At 44.7% G+C, this 20,200-nt stretch overlaps 1 protein-coding gene across 6 annotated transcripts in view; it reads right to left on the reverse strand.

Annotated features, from left to right (window-relative positions):
• Nucleotides 1–20,200, reverse strand: part of LOC139265761 (casein kinase I) — a 312,413-nt gene that overhangs the window by 33,109 nt on the left and 259,104 nt on the right. For 4 of the 6 annotated variants that reach the window (XM_070883179.1, XM_070883151.1, XM_070883169.1 and 1 more), the window contains 2 exons: nucleotides 8,835–8,941; nucleotides 6,230–6,253 (listed from right to left, as the gene is read on the reverse strand). In XM_070883179.1, coding sequence (XP_070739280.1) covers nucleotides 6,230–6,253; nucleotides 8,835–8,941 — 131 coding nt within the window. The remainder of the gene's footprint in view (nucleotides 1–6,229; nucleotides 6,254–8,834; nucleotides 8,942–20,200) is intronic. The other 2 variants (XM_070883141.1, XM_070883161.1) reach the window with 2 other exon arrangements.

A 20,200-nucleotide genomic window follows, 5' to 3' on the forward strand; every position in this document is an offset into this window, starting at 1 on the left:
AGGCTTATACTCACTGGAATTTAGAAGAATGAGAGGGGATCTCATAGAAATTTATAAAATTCTGACGGGACTGGACAGGTTAGATGCAGGTAGAATGTTCCCGATGTTGGGGAAGTCCAAGACCAGGGGTCACAGTCTAAAGATAAGGGGTAAGCCATATAGGACCGAGATGAGGAGAAACTTTTTCACCCAGAGAGTTGTGAACCTGTGGAATTCTCTGCCACAGAAAGTTGTTGAGTCCAGTTCGTTGAATAAATTCAAAAGGGAGTTAGATGTGGCCCTTACGGCTAAAGGGATCAGGGGATATGGAGAGAAGGCAGGGGTGGGGTACTGAGGTTGCATGATCAGCCATGATCATGTTGAATGGCGGTGCAGGCTCGAAGGGATGAATGGCCTGCACCTGCACCTATTTTCTATGTTTCTATCCTTTCGTAAATATGGAAACCAAAACTGTACGCAGTATTCCAGGTGTGGCCTCACCAATACCTTGTATAACTGCAGCAAAACTTCCCTGCTTTTATACTCCATCCCATTTGCAATAAAGGTCAAGATTCCATTGGCCTCCCTGATCACTTGCTGTACCTGCATACTAACTGTTATGTATGCAACACCTTGTAACCAGCATTCTACCGCCATCAGAGGGCACATCTGTTGGAGTCCCAAGGGATCCCAGCATCCCTTGAGAGCACTGTATATAAGCAGGCTTCCCATGCTGTGCCAGCACTCTGGAGTCAGAATAAAGAGACCAAGGTTACAATTACTCAAGTCTACAGTACGCAGTCACATTGCTTTATTTGAGACATAACACTAACCTTGTGTGTTTCATGCCCAAGTACTCCCAGGTCCCGCTGTACTGCAGCTCCTTGCAATTTTTCTCCATTTAAATAATAACTTGCTCTTTGGTTTCTTCTGCCAAAGTGCATGACCTCACACTTTCCAACATTATACTCCATCTGCTGAATTTTTGCCCCCTCACTTAGCCTGTCTATGTCCTTTTACAGATTTTGTGTGTCCTCCACACACATTGCTTTTCCTCCCATCTTTGTATCGTCAGCAAACTTTGCTACGTTACACTCCATCCCTTCTTCCAAGTCATTAATATAGATTGTAAATAGTTGGGGTCCCAGCTCTGATCCCTGCGCCACCCCACTAGTTACTGATTGCCAACCTGAGAATGAACCATTTATCCCGACTCTCTGGTTTCTGTTAGTTAGCCAATCCTCTATCCATGCTAATTCCAGGACATAGACGACGTATTTACTGAGCCGTTCGAAAGCATGGGCCTTACACTAAATGTCAGTAAGGCAAAGGTCCCCCACCAGCCTGTCCTCGCCACACAGCACTGCCCCCGAGTCATCAAGATCCACGGCGCGGCCCTGGATAACGTGGATCACTTCCCTTATCTCGGGAGCATCCTATCAACAAGAGCAGGCATTGACAACGAGATCCAACACCGCCTCCAGTGCGCCAGTGCATCCTTCAGCCGTCTAAGGAAAAGAGTGTTTGAAGACCAGGCACTCAAAACTGTCACCAAGCTCATGGTCTACAGGGCTGTAGTAATATCCGCCCTCCTGTATGGCTCAGAGACATGGACCATGTACAGCAGACACCTCAAGTTTCTGGAGAAATACCACCAACGATGTCTCTGCAAGATCCTACAAATCCCCTGGAAGGACAGATGCACCAATGTTAGCGTCCGTGTCCAGGCCAACATCCCCAGCATTGAAGCACTGGCCACACTTGATCAGCTCTGCTGGGCAGGCCACATTGTTTGCATGCCAGACACGAGACTCCCAAAGCAAGCGCTCTACTTGGAACTCCTTTACGGTAAACGAGCCAAAGGTGGGCAGCGGAAATATTACAAGGACACCCTCAAAGCCTCCCTGATAAAGTGCGACATCCCCACTGACACCTGGGAGTCCCCGGCCAAAGTCCGCCCTAAGTGGAGGGAGTGCATCTGGGAGGGTGCTAAGCTCCTTGAGTATCGTCACTGAGAGCATGCAGAAATCAAGCGCAGGCAGTGGAAGAGCATGAAGCAAACCAGTCCCACCCACCCCTTCCCTCAACGACTATTTGTCCCACCTGTGACAGAGACTGTGGTTCTCTCATTGGACTGTACAGCCACCTAAGGACTCATGTTAAGAGTGGAAGCAAGTCTTCCTCGATTCCGTGGGACTGCCTATGATGATGATGTTGATATCCATGCTAATATATTACCCCAACCCCGTGACCTTTTATCTTGTGCAGTAACCTTTTATGCGGCAACTTATCAAATGCTTTCTGGAAGACCAAATACACCACAACCACTGGTTCCCCTTTATCCACCCTGTTTGTTACACCCTCAAAGAATGCCAACAAATTTGTCAAACATGACTTCCCCTTCATAAATCCTTGCTGACTCTGCCTGACCAAATTATACTTTTCCCAATGTCCTGCTACTGCTTCTTTAATAATGGACTCCAACATTTTCTCAACCACAGATGTTAGGCTAACTGGTCTATAGCTTCCTGCTTTTTGTCTGCCTCCTTTTCAAAATAGGGGCATTACATTTGTAGTTTTCCAATCTGCTGGGACCTCCCCAGAATCCAGGGAATTTTGGTAAATTACAACCAATGCATCCACAATCCCTGCCGCTACTTCTCTTAAGACCCTAGGATGCAAGCCATCAGGTCCAGGGGATTTATCCGCCTTTAGTCCCATCATCTTACTGAGTATCACCTCCTTAGTGATTGTGATTGTGTTAAGTTCCTCCCCCCCCTATAGCGCCTCGACTATCCACTTTTGGGATATTGTTTGTGTCCTCTACCGTAAAAACTGATACAAAATATTTGTTCAGAGTTTCTGCCATCTCCATGTTCCACATTACTAATTCCCCGGTCCTGTGCTCGAAGGGACCAACATTTACTTTAGCCACTCTTTTCCTTTTCATATACCTATAGAAACTCTTGCAATCTGTTTTTATATTTCGTGTTAGTTTATTTTCATAGTTATTCTTCTTTTACTTAATCATTTCTTAGTCATTCTTTGCTGATTTTGAAAAGCTTCCCAATCTTCTGTTCTCCCACTAGTTTTGGCCACTTTGTATGCCCTTGTTTTTAATTGGATACCGTCCTTTATTTCTTTCGTTTGCTACGGATGGCTATCTTTTCTTTTACACCCTTTCCTCCTCACTGGAATATATTTTTCTTGAGTTGTGAAATATCTCCTTATATGTACACCACCGTTCATCAACCGTCCTACACTTTAATCTATTTTCCCAGTGCACTTTAGCCAACTCTGCCCTCATATCTTCATAGTCTCCTTTATTTAAGCTTAGTATGCTGATTTGAGATCCAACTTTCTCACCCTCCATCTGAAATTCAATCATGCTTATTCCAAGGGGATCCGTTACTAGGAGACTGTTTATTTACACAGGATCAGATCTAAGATAGCCTACCCTCTGGTTGGTTCTGTTACATACTGCTGAAGGAACCCATCCCTTATGCACTCTATGAACTCTTCCTCAAGGCTATCCTGACCAATTTGATTTGTCCAATCAATATGGAGGTTAAAATCACCCATGATTATTGCTGTTCCCTTTTTACAAGACCCCACTATTTCCTGGTTTATGCTCCGACCAACAGAGGTTCTACTGTTAGGGGGCCTATAGACGACGTCCACCAGTGACTTTTTCCCTTATTATTCCTTATCTCCACCCAAACTGTTTAAATATTCTGATCATTTGAGCCAATATCGTTTCTCAATATTGCAGTGATTCCATCCTTTATCAATAGAGCTACCCCACCTCCTTTTCCTTTCTGTCTGTTCTTCTGGATTGTCAAGTACCCCTGAATATTTAATTCCCAGTCCTGGTCACCTTGCAACCACGTCTCTGTAATGGCTATCAGATCATACCCACTTGTCTCAATTTTTGCCATCAACGCATCTATTTTGTTACAAATGCTATGTGCATTTAGACAAAGTGCCTTTAAATTTGTTTTTTTTATCCTTTTTTCCTGCTTGTTTCCTCTCTCCTTCAAACTCACTTTCTTTATCTTTGCTTTCTAATTCCAGCTTTACTCCCCTCCCTACTAAATCTATTTTCAGATTCCCATCCCCTTGCCAAGCTAGTTTAAACTTTCCCCAACAGCACTAGCAACGCCCCCCTCCCCCCCCCACCTCCGCGAGGATACTAGTCCCGCCTCTGTTGAGGTGCAACCCATCCAGCTTGTACAGGCCCCCCCTCCCCCAGAAGCGGTCCCATTGCCTCAGGAAACTAAAGCCCTCCCATCTGCACCATCTCTCTAGCCACGTATTCATTTGTTCTATCCTTCTATTTCTGTACTCACTAGCTCGTGGCACTGGGAGTAATCCGGAGATTACTACCTTTGAAGTCCTGCTTTTTAATCTCTCTCCTAGCTCCCGAAACTCTGCCTACAGGACCTCATCCCTCTTTCCACCTATGTCATTGGTACCGATGTGGACCACGACCTCTGGCGGTTGGTGAACAGGAGTTCTGCGTTAGACTGTTTATGTGCTAAATCTGAAGGTTGCGGCCAGGTTCATTGGCGAAATGACAGTGAATACTGCCTGTCATCAAGACTGCAAGTTCTGGGCCGATGTGCAGAAGAATGTAGACACGTAAGTTAATGCAGTATCTATTAATGCAAAGTTCAAGTATCTTCTCTTACTGGGAATAGTGCATTGCCTATGTTCACTTTTTGATAGCAAGGCACAAAAAATAAATCTAAACTATAGTACTGCACTGGTAAACAGATCATCAGTCTCCTTGGGGCTAAGGTGTTATTTCATATACTGCTCTCCATGCTTCTAGAATGATACAGAAGGAGGTATCTGTACAGCTGGGTGTTCGATTAAAAAATCAAATTTCTAACATTATTTTCTCATGCGCAAGACCAAAATGAGAAACGTTTGTTTTGCTTGTTCCTTTCACAAAGCATCTAGAGTTTGTTTGATCATACATCAACCAAAATGATTTAATCACCAGGGAAGGTTCTGAAATGTCTGTACCTTAAGTTCAAAGAAAATCATTTAAGAGTTCGATTGGCCAATGATGAATATAAGGCCATCTTGTTATCTGATGACCCACTGACATCAGGGAGCATTGAATATGCCTGAAACTGAATATTATTGAATTCTCATTACACCTTACTGTGTACCATTATAATATATTCACAAAGAGACAGACTACAGAAATTAACTGTCGCCAAATTTGATTTCATCTGGTATAACAAGGGAGACGATTGTACACTATAGTCAGAAGAATGCAGAGTTCCTTGGAGGAGGGAGGTTGCAAGGCTGGAGGAGATTATAGAGATTTGGAGGGGTAAGGTCATGAATAAAATACTTGACATTTACTGATATTTGATGAGATAATCAGCAAAAGAATGTATTGATCTGTCCTTAACTTCTCATGTGGATTCATTATAGATATTGCAACCACTGAATTTGTGGAACTTAGTATTTCCTAGCCTGCAATCAAATTGTTGCATTTTAAAGTGCAAATTCAAACAATGTGACTACATCTTAAACCTCAGAAAAACAGTCATAAAAATAAGCTCATTGGGATATGTCACCTTGCTCCACCTCTAAAAATGCTTTACTGGTATAAACAAAATAGAGTACTGATCAATGCTCATGATTGGCAACATATTGTTGGCAACAATGCAGGGTAGCAAAAAACTAGCGAGTGAAGGAAAGCAGAGCAATTATTCTCAGTGCACAAATCCACCACGAGGTCAAGAGCTCCCAACTCTTCAGAATCTCAGGGGCTGAATCTTTTCACCATTCAAACCCAAATAATTAGCATCTTTTTCGTGCATGATGGAGTTGGGAGCCCTAGGTTGGTGTCGTGCAGTGAAAAGCACAAATTCATGAAAAGCAAGTACAACATCACACTACTCTAGAGAACACATTGAAGCCGAAATCAAAATTCAAGGCAGAAAAGTTTAAAAGCAAGCAGAATAGTTCAACAACAAGGTGTCACAGGTCATTATGTTCCCAATTCGTACTGTTTAAGATTGTCCAAAAAATATAAAGTTCTTCATGATCAATATGAACAGAATTCTAACAATTGTGATTCTGAAGACAATGAGTACATTTAATTTGTGTACAACCATTGTGCAATTGCCATGCAACTTGGTGTTTTTAAACATAGCTTAAGGAACAGACCGGGCAGCTCTCGTTAGCTGAACCTATTCCTGCCTGCCTGCAGACTGAAACCACTCACCACATGTTCAACACTTTCTGGCAGCTATACACAAAGGGGAGAAACAAACAAAAACAAAAAAGAATCAAAACCAGAGCCCATAGTGAGGACATTGCGCTCAAAAGCATAAACCTAACAGCTTTCTTGTGCAAGCTTTAGATCTACACAAGCAACACACAACAGACACCGAAGCAATTTATTTTTGAAAAGAACCAAAATGACAGTTAAGCAAGAACGTAGAGCCCATTTTTAACCAGGTTCAGAGCCTTTTAACAAGGAAAATCATCTGACACTTTCTTCTTCTCAAGGGTTCTGCAAATGAGATATTCAGTTCCACTTACTGTTCAAAGCTTAGATTTAAAGAATTTGAGACCATGAGCTATTGTACTGAAATTATGTTCTGGCCTCTGGTTGCATACTTTGTTCCATAAACTGGGAAATACTTAAAAACAAGGCCCCTAAAAAACCCGAAGGACACTCCCATTTTTAAGGCATTGTTATGCAACAAGTACCTTTTTGAAAGTAATGTGGAGCTGATGGACCAGAGTTACATAGCTGCTTTGCATTACTCTGTCTGGTTAAATTATGATAGGAAAAAGCCACTGTCCTATCGGCTCTTCACTGTCAAAAACAGGTTTTAGGGAGTTCTGTCTAATGGACTATCTGCAAACTGAATAAGCTTGTTTCATTTTGGACCTAAGTGATGAGATAATCTATGGGGGGTGGTGTTACAACCCATTACCAATGCAGAGGACCACATCGCTGCAAACTAGTATAATTTCTCCTTTGACTGCACTCACTTCCCCAAAATTAAAGGTGTCACAATGGGAACCCGTATGGGTCCTAGCTATGCCTGCCTTTTTGTGGGTTAAGTGGACCATTTTTTGTTTTAATCTTACTCAGGTACCCTCCCTCACCTCGTTTTCCAGTATGTCGATGACTGTATCAGTGCCACTTCCTGCTTTTGCCCTGAACTGGAAAGTTTCATCAACTTTGCTTGTAATACCCACCCCTCCCTTATCTTCACGTGGTCCATCTCCAACTCTTCCCTTGCTTTCTTATCTCCATTTCTGGGGATCGGCTGTCAATCAATATCTACTATAAGCCCACCAACTCCCACAGCTACCCAGATTACACTTCCTCCCACCCTACTTCCTGTAAGGACTCCATTTCCTTCTCCCAGTTTCTCCGTCTTTGTAGCATCTGTTCTGACAATGCCATCTTCCACGAGTGCTTCTGATTTGTTTTCCTTTTTCCTCAACTGAGGATTCCCCTCCATCACGGTTTACATGGCCCTCGATCATGCTTGCCCCATTTCCCGCACTTCTGCTCTCACACTTCCCCTCCCTCCCAGAACTATGATCGGGTCCCCCTTGTCCTCACCTTCTACTCCACCAGCCTCCCAATTCAACAGATCATCCACCACCATTTGCCCTCCCCTCCAGCGCAATGTCACCACCAAATAGACCTTCCCTTCCCTTCCCCTTTTAACATTGCCAAGGGACCATCTCTCCATGACAACCTAGTCCACTGTTCAATCACGCCCCTTCCCCTGGTACCTTGCAAGTGCACCTGCCCTTTCACCTCCTCCCTTCCTACTGTTCAGGGCCCCAAACACTCCTTCCAGGTGAAACAACAATTTACTTGTACTTCCTGCAATTTAATATACTGTATTCACTGATCACAGTGCAGTCTCCTCTACATTGGGGGAGACCAAACACAGATTGGGTGATCGCTTTGCTGAGAGCTCGACTCAGTCTGCAAGCATGACCCTGAGCTTCCCGTCACTTGCCATTTTAATTCTCCATCCCACTCCCACTCTGATCTCTCTATCCTCGGCCTCCGACTCGTTCTGATGAAGCTCAATGGAACAGCACCTCATTTTTCCATTAGACATTTTAGAACTTTCTGGACTCAATGCTGATTTCAATCATTTAAGATCATAATCACTGGTCCTATTTTTTTTTGGACAGCAGGTGCTGGCAATGGTTCTGCTGCTGCCATTTGCAGCTCCTCTAGACGCATCTTTTGTTTCTTTATTTTCTCCATTATCACAACCTTTTGCCTTGCACCATCATCCCTTTTGTCATTTAATGACTCCTACCCTTTACTCTATCACAAACCTTCCCTTTTGTCCTTTCCTCCCCTCCCACCTTTCCCTGCCTCTGTACTTGCTTAAAAGCTGTTACATCGCTAACTTCTTCCAGTTCTGACGAAAGGTCATCGACCGGAAACGTTAACTCTGTTTCTCTCTCCACAGATGCTGCCTGACCTGCTGAGTATTTCCAGCATTTTCTGTTTTTATTTCAGATTTCCAGCATCCTCAGTATTTTGCTTTTGTTGTAGGACAATTGGCCTAGAAGACAATTGAAAAATACCCTCGTTTTTAAGTTCCACAGAAATGGATTTGTTGCATACTGACAAGCTACAACTTCAAAGATGGGGAAACATTACAAAAGTATTAGAAAGGAGATAGGGGAGAAGTCATTTTTTTTTCATGGAATCTTTTTTTTGGGGATTTTTTTTTCATGGAATCTTCCAATTTACAGTAATAATTCTTAAGCAGTATCAGCTTGTGAAAATGACAACATGCAACAAATTACAGTGAAGTAAAACATGATCATACTTTGTTTCATCCATAACTTCCACTTCAGCTGGGGCTGTGATTGGTGCGTTGGAGTGTCCTGCTGTAGGATCGTCTGTATTCAATTCTCCATTCGTTGAACTAACCACCTGAAAAGCAAGTACAGCCAGCAGGAATGATCAAAAGTGTACAGTTATTTACTTAATCATCTTTTCTAAAATGAGTCCCAATTTTAAGCAACCGTCCCAACTGCTAATATTTAATTTCGGACAAGTAATTCATCTCTTAAAATCCAATGGCTTAAAAATGGATGTGCTTATTTGTACTGCAAAAATGGCCATCATGCTCCACCCTTTGTCAATGATTGGTCCCCTTGGAGGATAAGCCACACCCTGAAGTTTCACTGGAATGTGTAACTGGAACCGCCCATCCCAAGGTCTCACTGAGTTAGCAAATTGTAACTCGATCCACTTCGACTTCCTGAAGCGACAGAGGACACAGCTGCCCAGAAGACAGCAAGAGCCAGCCAAAATGCCTTACCCCAGTCCGAGTGCATGCCTCCCCCAGCCAAAGTGCCTTACCCCAACCCAAAGTGCCATACCCGAGTGCAAGTGCAGCCTTCCCGACCCGCCCCCACCATTGATGGGGCAGGCATTTTGTACAGATTGCCAAGAGGTTTAATGGGTATGAAGTGAATAGTGACAGTGTCGTGATATCATCCTGGATATCATCCACTCCAAAGATGTCTCTTGTAAGGGGTTGGAAGAACATGATCCGCCTTCCCTGAGTTTGCTCTCCCCTCTCCGATATCATCCCCGCCCCCCCCACCCCGCCCCACCACGCCCCATTGCCGTGTGTCTCGCTCTCCCCACCCATGTCTCTCTCTCTCCCGGTCTCACTCACTCTCGGGGGGGGGGAGGGGGGAAGACAGTCGGGGGCAGGGGGGTGGGGGTGGGGGGAAAGAGAAGAGAGAGAGTCGGGGGGGGGGGGGAGACAGTTGGGGGGGGGAAGACAGTCGGGGGAGGAGAGAGAGTCGTGGGAGGGGGAAGAGTCGGGGGGGGAAGAGTCGGGGGGGAAGAGTCAGGGGGGGGAGGAAGAGTCGTGGGGGAAGAGAGTCGGGGGGGGAAGAGTCGGAGGGGAAGAGTCGGGGGGGGAAGAGTCGGGGGGAAGAAGAGTCATGGGGGGGAAGAGTCGTGGGGGGGGAGGAAGAGTCGTGGGGGGAGAGGGGGGAAGAGTCGGGGGGAAGTGTCGGGGGGGAGGAAGAGTCATGGGGGGGGAAGAGTCGTGGGGAGGAGGAAGAGTCGTGGGGGGGAGGAAGAGTCGTGGGGGGGGAGGAAGAGTCGTGGGGGGGAGGGGGAAAGAGAGTTGGGGGGGGAAAGAGAGTGAGCCACAGGGGGGTTGCGGGGAGATGATAGGAGTCGGAGGTCGGAGCCTCAGGTCCTGCTTCTCGGCACCATGTGTAGGGAGTGATTCGGGGCCGGGGTGGGTGGGGCGGAGTTTGTCAGGGGGCGTGGCTGGACAGACGCATGGCTGTAAAAAAAGTGCAGTACAAATAGTTACACTGTTTAAAAATCACAACCACGGACCTTTAATTTACTATCAAATTTCTGGTGCACTCTCTGTTATTCATCTGTTCCATTGATGAGATCAAGAGCAAGAACCCAGTCATGCAAATCAAATCCGAGCATTTAGTGGCACAACGTTTAAAAAAAAGAGGGAACCACCATAGAAACATAGAAAATAGGTGCAGGAGTCGGCCATTCGGCCCTTCAAGCCTCATCATAGGCAGTCCCTCGAAATGAGGATGACTTGCTTCCATACCAAAAAAGGATGAATTCACAGGTGTTTCAATGAAGGACCTAATATTCCAGGCACTGAACTACATCCTGAAGGGTGGAAGATGCCTGTGTGTGGATTTTTTTTAACGTGTGGTGGCCGTTGCACACCAGCCACCACACGGGCTTGACAGAGCTAGGCCTTGGTCCAGTGGCAAGAGTTATCTAAGATGACTGGAGACCTGCCCTGCTGTGCCGACCTAGTGCGCACACATATCGCAGTGTGGGCTGGTCTGTGCTGCCCCTGGGCCCCGAACTCACGCCTCTCCTGGGCCCCATCACATCCCTCCACAGTCTCTCGCCGCTCCTGCTGCCCACACTGCAATCACCGACCTGGACCTTGATGACGTCATTCTTCGCTGCCGTCGCCATGCTGCACCAGCTCGCGCTGCTCCTTGAAGTAATATGCCTCCATGCTGCTCCCAGGCCGCCGCATCTCCGCTCCTTTTATGGCCCCAACCTGCCGCTGGTGTTCTCATGCAGGTCGGGGCCTCCACGCTGTTCCCAGGTCACCGCACCTCCACTCCTTTTATGGATAACAAAGGTATTACATCAGCAGTCCTACAGCACCACACCTGTGATTGGTTAATGGCTGCATGGTTGCCATGGAAAGGAGATTGTCTCTCTTTATCTCTGTGGTGCCGACTGCTCTGTTTACTACGTTGAAGCTGTTGACGTAACTTTGCAATCTCTTTTCAACTGGTCGTTGCTTCCCCAGGATGCTGAGCGTTTGCGGGATCCTTTTTTCTTTTCAGAGCTCTCTTCTGCACCAGGCATCTGCCACTACCACCACCTCTCCTTGCTCCTCGCCCACCCCTCTGTGGGCCCAGGAGCAAATTCTTCATGGGTCAGGCACAGAAAATCTCCAGAATACAAGGGCTCCCCAAAAAGAAAGCCCCAATTTTCCCATCTGCAAAGTTGAAATATCACGTCCGTCTCTGGTGAGCCCCTCCAATAACATCCGTCGAACGTCCTCATTGGACACGCTTGCAGCTCCCTACCTCACTAGTCAGTGGCCACGTGAAGTGCACAGCCATTCTGCCCCTTGTATGAGAGATAAAGCTTCGAGCCTGCACCACCATTCAATAAGATCATGGCTGATCATTCACCTCAGTACCCCTTTCCTGCTTTCTCTCCATATCCCTTGATCCCTTTAGCCATAAGGGCCATATCTAATTCCCTCTTGAATATATCCAATGAACTGGCATCAACAACTCTCTGCGGCAGGGAATTCCACAGGTTAACAACTCTCTGAGTGAAGAAGTTTCTCCTCATCTCAGTCCTAAATGGCTTACCCCTTATCCTTAGACTATGTTCCCTGGTTCTGGCCTTCCCCAACATCGGAAACATTCTTTCTGCATCTAACCTGTCCAGTCCCGTCAGAATTTTATATGTTTCTATGAGATCCCCTCTCATCCTTCTAAACTCCAGTGAATACAGGCCCAGTCGATCCAGTCTCTCCTCATATGTCAGTCCTGCCGTCCCGGGAATCAGTCTGATGAACCTTCGCTGCACTCCCTCAATAGCAAGAACGTCCTTCCTCCGATTAGGAGACCAAAACTGAACACAATATTCCAGGTGAGGTCTCACTAAGGCCCTGTACAACTGCAGTAAGACCTCCCTGCTCCTATACACAAATCCCTCAGCTATGAAGGCCAACATACCATTTGCCTTCTTCACCGCCTGCTGTACCTGCATGCCAACTTTCAATGACTGATGTACCATGACACCCAGGTCTCGTTGCACCTTCCCTTTTCCTAATCTGCTGCCATTCAGATAATATTCTGCCTTCGTGTTTCTGTCACCAAAGTGGATAACCTCATTTATCCACATTATACTGCATCTGCCATGCGTTTGCCCACTCACCTAACCTGTCTAACCTTTTAGCATCCTCCTCACAGCTCACACCGCCTCCCAGCTTAATGTCATCTGCAAACTTGGAGATATTACACTCAATTCCTTCATCTAAATCATTAATGTATATTGTAAATAGCTGGGGTCCCAGCACTGAGCCCTGCGGCACCCTACTAGTCACTGTCTGTCATTCTGAAAAGGACCCGTTTATCCCGACTCTCTGCTTTCTGTCTGCCAACTAGTTCTCTATCCACGTCAGTACATTACCCCCAATACCATGTGCTTTAATTTTGCACACCAATCTCTTGTGTGGGACCTTGTCAAAAGCCTTTTGAAAGTCCAAATACACCACATCCACTGGTTCTCCCTTGTCCACTCTACCAGTTACATCCTCAAAGAATTCAAGAAGATTTGTCAAGCATGATTTCCCTTTCATAATTCCATGCTGACTTGGACCGATCCTGTCATTGCTTTCCAAATGCGCTGCTATTTCATCTTTAATAATTGATTTCAACATTTTCCCCACTATTGATGTCAGGCTAACCGGTCTATAATTACCCGTTTTCTCTCTCCCTCCTTTCTTAAAAAGTGGTGCTACATTAGCTACCCTCCAGTCCATAGGAACTGATCCAGAGTCGATAGACTGTTGGAAAATGATCACCAATGCATCCACTATTTCTAGAGCTACTTCCTTAAGTACTCCGGGATGCAGACTATCAGGCCCTGGGGATTTATTGGCCTTCAAACCCATCAATTTCCCTAACACAATTTCCTGCCTAATAAGTATTTCCTTCAGTTTCTCCTTCTTGCTGGACCCTCGGTCCCCTAGTATTTCCGGAAGGTTATTTGTGTCTTCCTTCGTGAAGACAGAACCAAAGTATTTGTTTAACTGGTCCGTCATTTTTTTGTTTCCCATTATAAATTCGCCTGAATCTGACTGCAAGGGACCTACGTTTGTCTTCACTAATCTTTTTCTCTTCACATATCATAGCTTTAGCAGTCAGTTTTTATGTTCCCAGCAAGCTTCCTGTCATACTCTATTTTGCCCCTCCTAATTAAACCCTTTGTCCTCCTCTGTTGAATTATAAAATTCTCCCAGTCCTCAGGTTTGCTGCTTTATCTGGCCAATTTATATGCTTCTTCCTTGGATTTAATACTATCCTTAATTTCCCTTGTTAGCCACAGTTGAGCCACCTTCCCCGTTTTATTTTTACTCCAGATAAGGATATACAATTGTTGAAGTTCATCCATGTGATCTACAAATGTTTGCCATTGCCTATCCACCGTCAACCCTTTAAGTATAATTCGCCAGTCTATTCTAGCCAATTCACGTCTCATACCATCGAAGTTACCTTTCCTTAAGTTCAGGACCCTAGTCTCTGAATTAACTGAATTAACTGTCACTCTCCACCTTAATAAAGAATTCTACCATATTATGGTCACTCTTCCCCAAGGGACCTCGCACAACAAGATTGCTAATTAGTCCTTTCTCATTACACATCACCCAGTCTAGGATGGCCAGCCCTCTAGTTGGTTCCTCGACATATTGGTCTAGAAAACCATCCCTAATACATTCCAGGAAATCCTCCTCCACCGCATTGCTACCAGTTTGGTTAGCCCAATCAATATGTAGATTAAAGTTGCCCACGATAACTGCTGTACCTTTATTGCACGCATCCCTAATTTTTTGTTTGATGCTGTCCCCAACCTCACTGTTTGGTGGTCTGTACACAACTCCCATGAGCGTTTTCTGCCCTTTGGTATTCCGTATCTCCACCCATACCGATTCACATCATCCAAGCTAATGTCCTTCCTTACTATTGCAATTAATTTCCTCTTTAACCAGCAATGCCAGCCCATCTTTTGGCAATAAATTGCAAGGTAATTATTTAGCCATTAATACTCCATCTATATAATGTGCTATTCTTCTGGAGGCCGCTGATGACCACTCTTGACCAACAGTCTCTTTTTGTTCGGAGGTTCATCAGAGACTGATCCTGTTGCATCAAACTTGAGATCTTTGTCATTTGACCGGCTGAAAATCGAGTGTTTAAAATTGATTTTCAGGTAAGTCGTTTAATGCTCCAACATTTTAGATGGAAACAGTAGAAGCACAAAAGCGATTTTGAGTTTGTCAGCATCACACTGCGTGAGCTGAAAACTAACAAACGCAGGGAAACAGGAATTTTAACCACTAGGATTTTAGCTGATCAGCTCTGAATTTTAATAAATGTCATATTAGTAGTCAGGATCTGCATAGTGTGCTGTTGGATTGATATTTAAACAAAGCCATATTAAAAAAGAGAGAAGTAAAAATATTCTTCATAAAAATGCTGATTGCATTTTATATTTAATAGCTCCTTTAGGTCAAAATTTTTGAAAGAAATCATTCCAAAGCAAGATTCAGCTGCCACAAGTAAGAAAACACAATGGGCTAAAAATTCAGGAAAGCCCGTTTTGAGGCACTGACATCGCCTGGTCACTAACTTTAGTGCGGGCAATGTTTACTGTCTTCAACTGGAACGTTCAGTTTTTGAGTCCCAAGAGGGGAGTGGAACGCTAAGGGAAATGTTCCACACTCCTCTTAGGGCGCTAACCCTGATTCCTGGGGCAGTAGTGTGGCATCGCAACTGAAGTTTTGGCGCTAGGAAACCGGCATCCCAGCGCCTAAAGGGGAGGTTCGATGGACTACCTGAAGACGGGAAAAAAATGGCCTGGAGCTCCTTTGAAGACTGTTGCACACCAATCAAGGTGAAATAAGTGCACAATAACAAAATGGAAATTCAAAAATCACAACTTATGGACCTCCACCTACCCAGCCGTCTCATCGCCCCAGGAGGTTGGGGAACGCCTGCTTTCCCTGCTGCGATTGGCGGCAGGCGCGAAGACAGGCGAACCCAATGAAGTTTGCGACCGCGGCGTATCTATGTCACCAAGTGGGTGGTGCCAGAGTGCGCAGCACTAACTGTTTGCGCCACCGGTGAGTCTCTACTGAAGTTCCTGGGAGGCGCTGCCAGTGCAGTGCTCGGTCGATCGCTCGGAGCTTAGCAGCCCTCTTGGGTGCTAACAGGTGGTGCTGAGCCACCGAATTCTTAGCCCAATTGCTTTAATTCAATTTGAGTCAAAGAAACTATAAACTGGGCCAAAGTCTTAAGACCCAATTAAATTAATTATTTATCGGATTTTTTTTAAATATTAAAAAAAACAGAAATGTATTAAAATCCCCTCACTAATCACCCTGTGTGCAATTCAATTCTCTACCAATGTCACAGAAAAGTCCTGTTTATATGTGCAAAACTGCACACTACACTCTCTCCTCTCCCGTCCTAAAAATACAGGGGGGGAAATTGCCCCCTTCATTTAAGGCAGGGCAGTAAGGCCTTTCCGACCGGGGGCAGGCAGCTGGGCCGACCCACCCGCAATTGTCCCCAGGCCGCCGCGCCCTGTGTTTCCACCAAGCCCAGCGCACCGACCCCTTACCGCCCGGCGGCAATCCATTTTCCGCCCCGCAGGGGAAATTGCCCCACGGGAGCATTGCAGCCGGTCAGTGCCCCCGTCAACTTCGCACGGTGGGAAGCTGCCAGTCGCTGGACGGTGTGGCCGCCATTTTGTTTTAATTATCGTCCAACTCCTGAGTCGGCCTGGTCCAGCCGAACCCCTCCCTGATGGCCCAGTGGACTCTACTTAGGACTCACAGCGCCCTTCCCTTGAAGTGAAGGGGACGGATGTTGCGACATGTCAGCGCTGACGTCATCATCGCCACAATGATGGACACTGACCCGAACCCGCCTCAAACAGCACCCCAAAGCACTGGGAGGCAGGTCAGAGTTAAAGAGCTGAATTTTCTGGCTCTTCGCTCTGACTTCCGCCAAGCGGTAAATCTTCGGATAAATCGAATCTTTTGTTCAGGTGAATTTATCAGACATGTCAGGTAAAAGTGAATTCTTTCCATATCTGGTGTACATGTCAATCTTGAGATATTATTGATGAGGCAAAAAATACAAAGAACATCTCCACAGGACTGGTGAATCATTGGTGAATGTAAAGATACTTTTACATTCGTACTCGTTTAGTCCATTCTCAGGCTCCCCACAACCATACTATTCTTGGAAGATCAAAACTCGCTGCTGACTTCTCCTCAGAGGAATTTTTTTGTTGTACTAAATGAACAAAAAAGCACCAAAGGTGTAGATCATGAAGAGGAGTCTTTAGCCAGTACTTAGAACTGGAACGGCAGAATCGTAGACCCATAGGGAGCCCAAATTAAACAAGTGCCAATGTTAAAAGTACCCTTTAATCTCTGTACAGCTTTTTTGCATCCTAAAATCTGCTTTTTGTTTGGGGCGGGGGGGGGGGGGGGGTGTTAGGGGGAAGTTAAAGAGTGGTATTCTGCTAATTAATTAGCAACTCAGCCAGCTACTACCAATTTTTTTTCATTAAAATATGCAGATCAACCAAATGGTTTCAGAAAAAAATCCAATTGACGCCCTAGAAAACAGTCAGCATTTCTTACTGCCTCCATATAAAAACCAAGCCATAGTGGAGTAGGTTTTCACTGTAAAAATTCTGAGTTGTCAAGTAAGAAAACAGTTTTGATGGAAGTATGCATCAAAATCACCTGACATTTTCTACTTAGCTTTAGCTTTTAAAAAAAAACATATTTATTCACACCACTGCGAGGAGAGTGAGAAATCCAAAGCAGTTTACATAAGAGGGGCACTCATCAGCAGCAATCATCATGCAAGAATGATGCTGGGAAAAGACTGCATTTTACTTCTAAAATCTCAATTGGCAAAAATTCTGCCCCATTAAAGCAGCATACATTATAAGCAGAGTAAAAGATGAGCAGTGAGCACGTGAAAATAATCTCAAGGGGCCCAGATAACTTGTAACAGTGGTTTACTGTCATTTGAAACCTGAGATGACGTTTTTATTGTAATCACTCCAATTCTTTTAAATACGTCTCCTAATCTATAAAAAAAATCTCTAAGCAGAATGGACGAGTCCAAAAAAGATTTTTATGCTATAGTGCAGCTCTTTGTACCCACATGGGGACCCAGTCTCTGAGCCTCCCACCAGCACCTCCATGGAGATGCCAGCTAGATTTGAGTGTCGCAAACGCAGTACGTGACGAAAGACAACTGAAAAAACGGAGAAATTATGCTGCAAAACTATATAATTCAGTTTTTGTGTTTCACATATATGCAGTGCTTAGTGAAGAGACTAGGCATCAGCCATGGCTCAGTGGAAGCACTCTTGCCACCGAGTCAGAAGGTCATGGGTTCAAGCCCCATTCTAGAGACCCGAGCACATTATCTAAGCTGACACTTCAGTGCAGTACCGATGGAGTGTTGCACTTTCAGAGGTGACACCTTTTGGATGAGATGTTAAACCGAGGTCCATTCTGCCTGTGGTGGACATAAAAGATCCCACGGCACTATTCCAAGAAGAGCCTGGCTAATATGTATCCCTTATAAAATGCCTAAAATAATAAAAGGTCTAGTGATTTGCTTTATAGCTGTTAGTGGGATCTTGTGCCCAAACTGGCTGTCATCTTTCCTGCATTACAAAAAGCACCACATTTCAAAAGTAGATCATTGGCTGTAAAATGCTTTGAGACTCCTATGGTGCTTCTTGCTTTCTTTATGGACAATGGCCTAGAAATTTGTCTTGGGTAGTGGCGCAAAATGGACGGTATTGGATTGGCCGCCTGTTATACGCAGCACCGGATATTCAGTTTCATTGCAGTCAATCTGTATCCAATGAATTACTTCTGAAGTGGTGTCACTATTTTTATACAGGAAACCACGGCAACCAATTTGTAAACAGGAAAGTCCGACAAACAGCAAGAAGATAAAAGAAGTAACTTGCATTTATACAGCGCCTTTTAAGACCTCAGGACGACCCAAAGCACTTTACAGACAATGAAGCACTTTTGAAGTGTAGTCATTGTTGTAATGTACAGTAATACCATTTAATAAGATTTTTTCCTGAATTTGGAAGGATTGTTCACCGACATATGAACTATCATGAATGCAGGGGAAGAGGCGCAAAAGAAGATGGAGAAGAGGAGAAAAATAAGAGAGAATGAGGAGAGGGAATGAAAAAGAGAAAGAAAATGAAAGGAACCCACATCTCCTTTTGGAGTGAGGCAAAATAGTGGAGTCATTCTAAGCTGCTCGCACAATTGCCTAGATCAAGACGTAGACCAACATGCATACCCAGATCAAGAGCAACAATGGCAGAATCACCTCACTTCCAGACGAGTTTGGCCAATTTCAACCCTGCTCCAAGTAAGCATGCATCTCATATGTCACAAACTTGTAACATTCAAGCAGAGAATAAGGTGGCCATAATAGAAAGTGGAATATTTCATATCTCGGGGGTTGGGCTAAGGCACATTTGTTGGGGAACTTAAATTTGCAACTGACCATATTCTACCTGACCATGAAATGGAAAACTGCCCATTCCATAATAAGGACAGACAAAATGTGACCAAAGGAAATGGACTGTTGTATCAAATTTAAACACAACCCCTCCATCCCCGCTTCCCCCCCCCCCCCCACTGCCCCATTACATGCTCAGTTCTGTAAATTTGCTGGAGAATTGGAATTCTGTATTTGAAATTAGCAGCACAGAACTAAACTTCCAATTTCATGAATGAAGCATACAGATAGAATGGACACTCATGTGAATTTCATTCTTAATCTTGCTGATTGGAAAAGCCATTTGCCAGGGGAAAGAAAGAGGGTGATATGGTCTCCTCACAGGCAACATAAATGGGATCTAACTTGTCTTTTCAAGTCTAAGTTAATGGGCGACAAACATAAAACAGTCTTTACAAAGATAATTAGCACTAGAATAAGTATCTTGTCATAATAGGTTATTAATATGATTATTCAGGATGTAAACTTAAATATTTTTCCTTGTGCTGGTAAATTTACCTCAGCACACACCTATACTTTATTTACACCACTACTTTCATGAAAGACTAAAATATATTGTACATTGACAAAAATACCTTGTTGCTGCCAGAAAGTAATGGGAATGGGGCGTAGTACGTGGGAAAATCACTAAAGACCATCAGCAGACTGAAACACAGTGTGGAGTTACTATGCTTTACAGATAATTAATAACTTGCATTTAAATCATACCTTCAATGTAGAAAAAAGCCCCAAGGCACTGCATAGAAGCGAAATCAGAGAAAAACAGGCAGTGAGCCAAAGAAGGAGATATTGAGAGAGGAGACTAAAAGCTTGGTGAAAGAATAGGTTTTCAGGAGGCTTTTATGAGGAGAGGGAAGTGGAGAGCTTGAGACATTGCATCTAGACAGTTGAGGTATTGCTGCCGGCCCCCCCAAATTTAAGATTCAAACCTCACATCTCCAAATTTAAGATTCTCATCCTTGTCTTTAAATCCTTTCATGGCCTCACTCATCTCCATCTCTGTAACCTCCTCCAGCCCTACACCAGTCTGGGAGAACACTGGCCTCTTGTGCATACCCACCTCCTTTCACCCCATCATTGGCAACTATGCCTTCAGCCACCTGGGCCTATTGGAATTCCCTGCCTAAGCCCCTCCACCTCTAACTTCCCTCTCCTTATGTAAGACCTTCTTTAAAAATCCACCTCTTTGACCAAGCAGTTGCTCAACCTTCCTTTTATTTTGGGCTCGGTGTCCATATTTTGATTATGCCTCTGTGAAATGCCATGGGTCATC

Source organism: Pristiophorus japonicus, chromosome 1, assembly GCF_044704955.1.
Source record: "Pristiophorus japonicus isolate sPriJap1 chromosome 1, sPriJap1.hap1, whole genome shotgun sequence".
Classification (NCBI taxonomy): Eukaryota; Metazoa; Chordata; class Chondrichthyes; family Pristiophoridae; genus Pristiophorus; species Pristiophorus japonicus.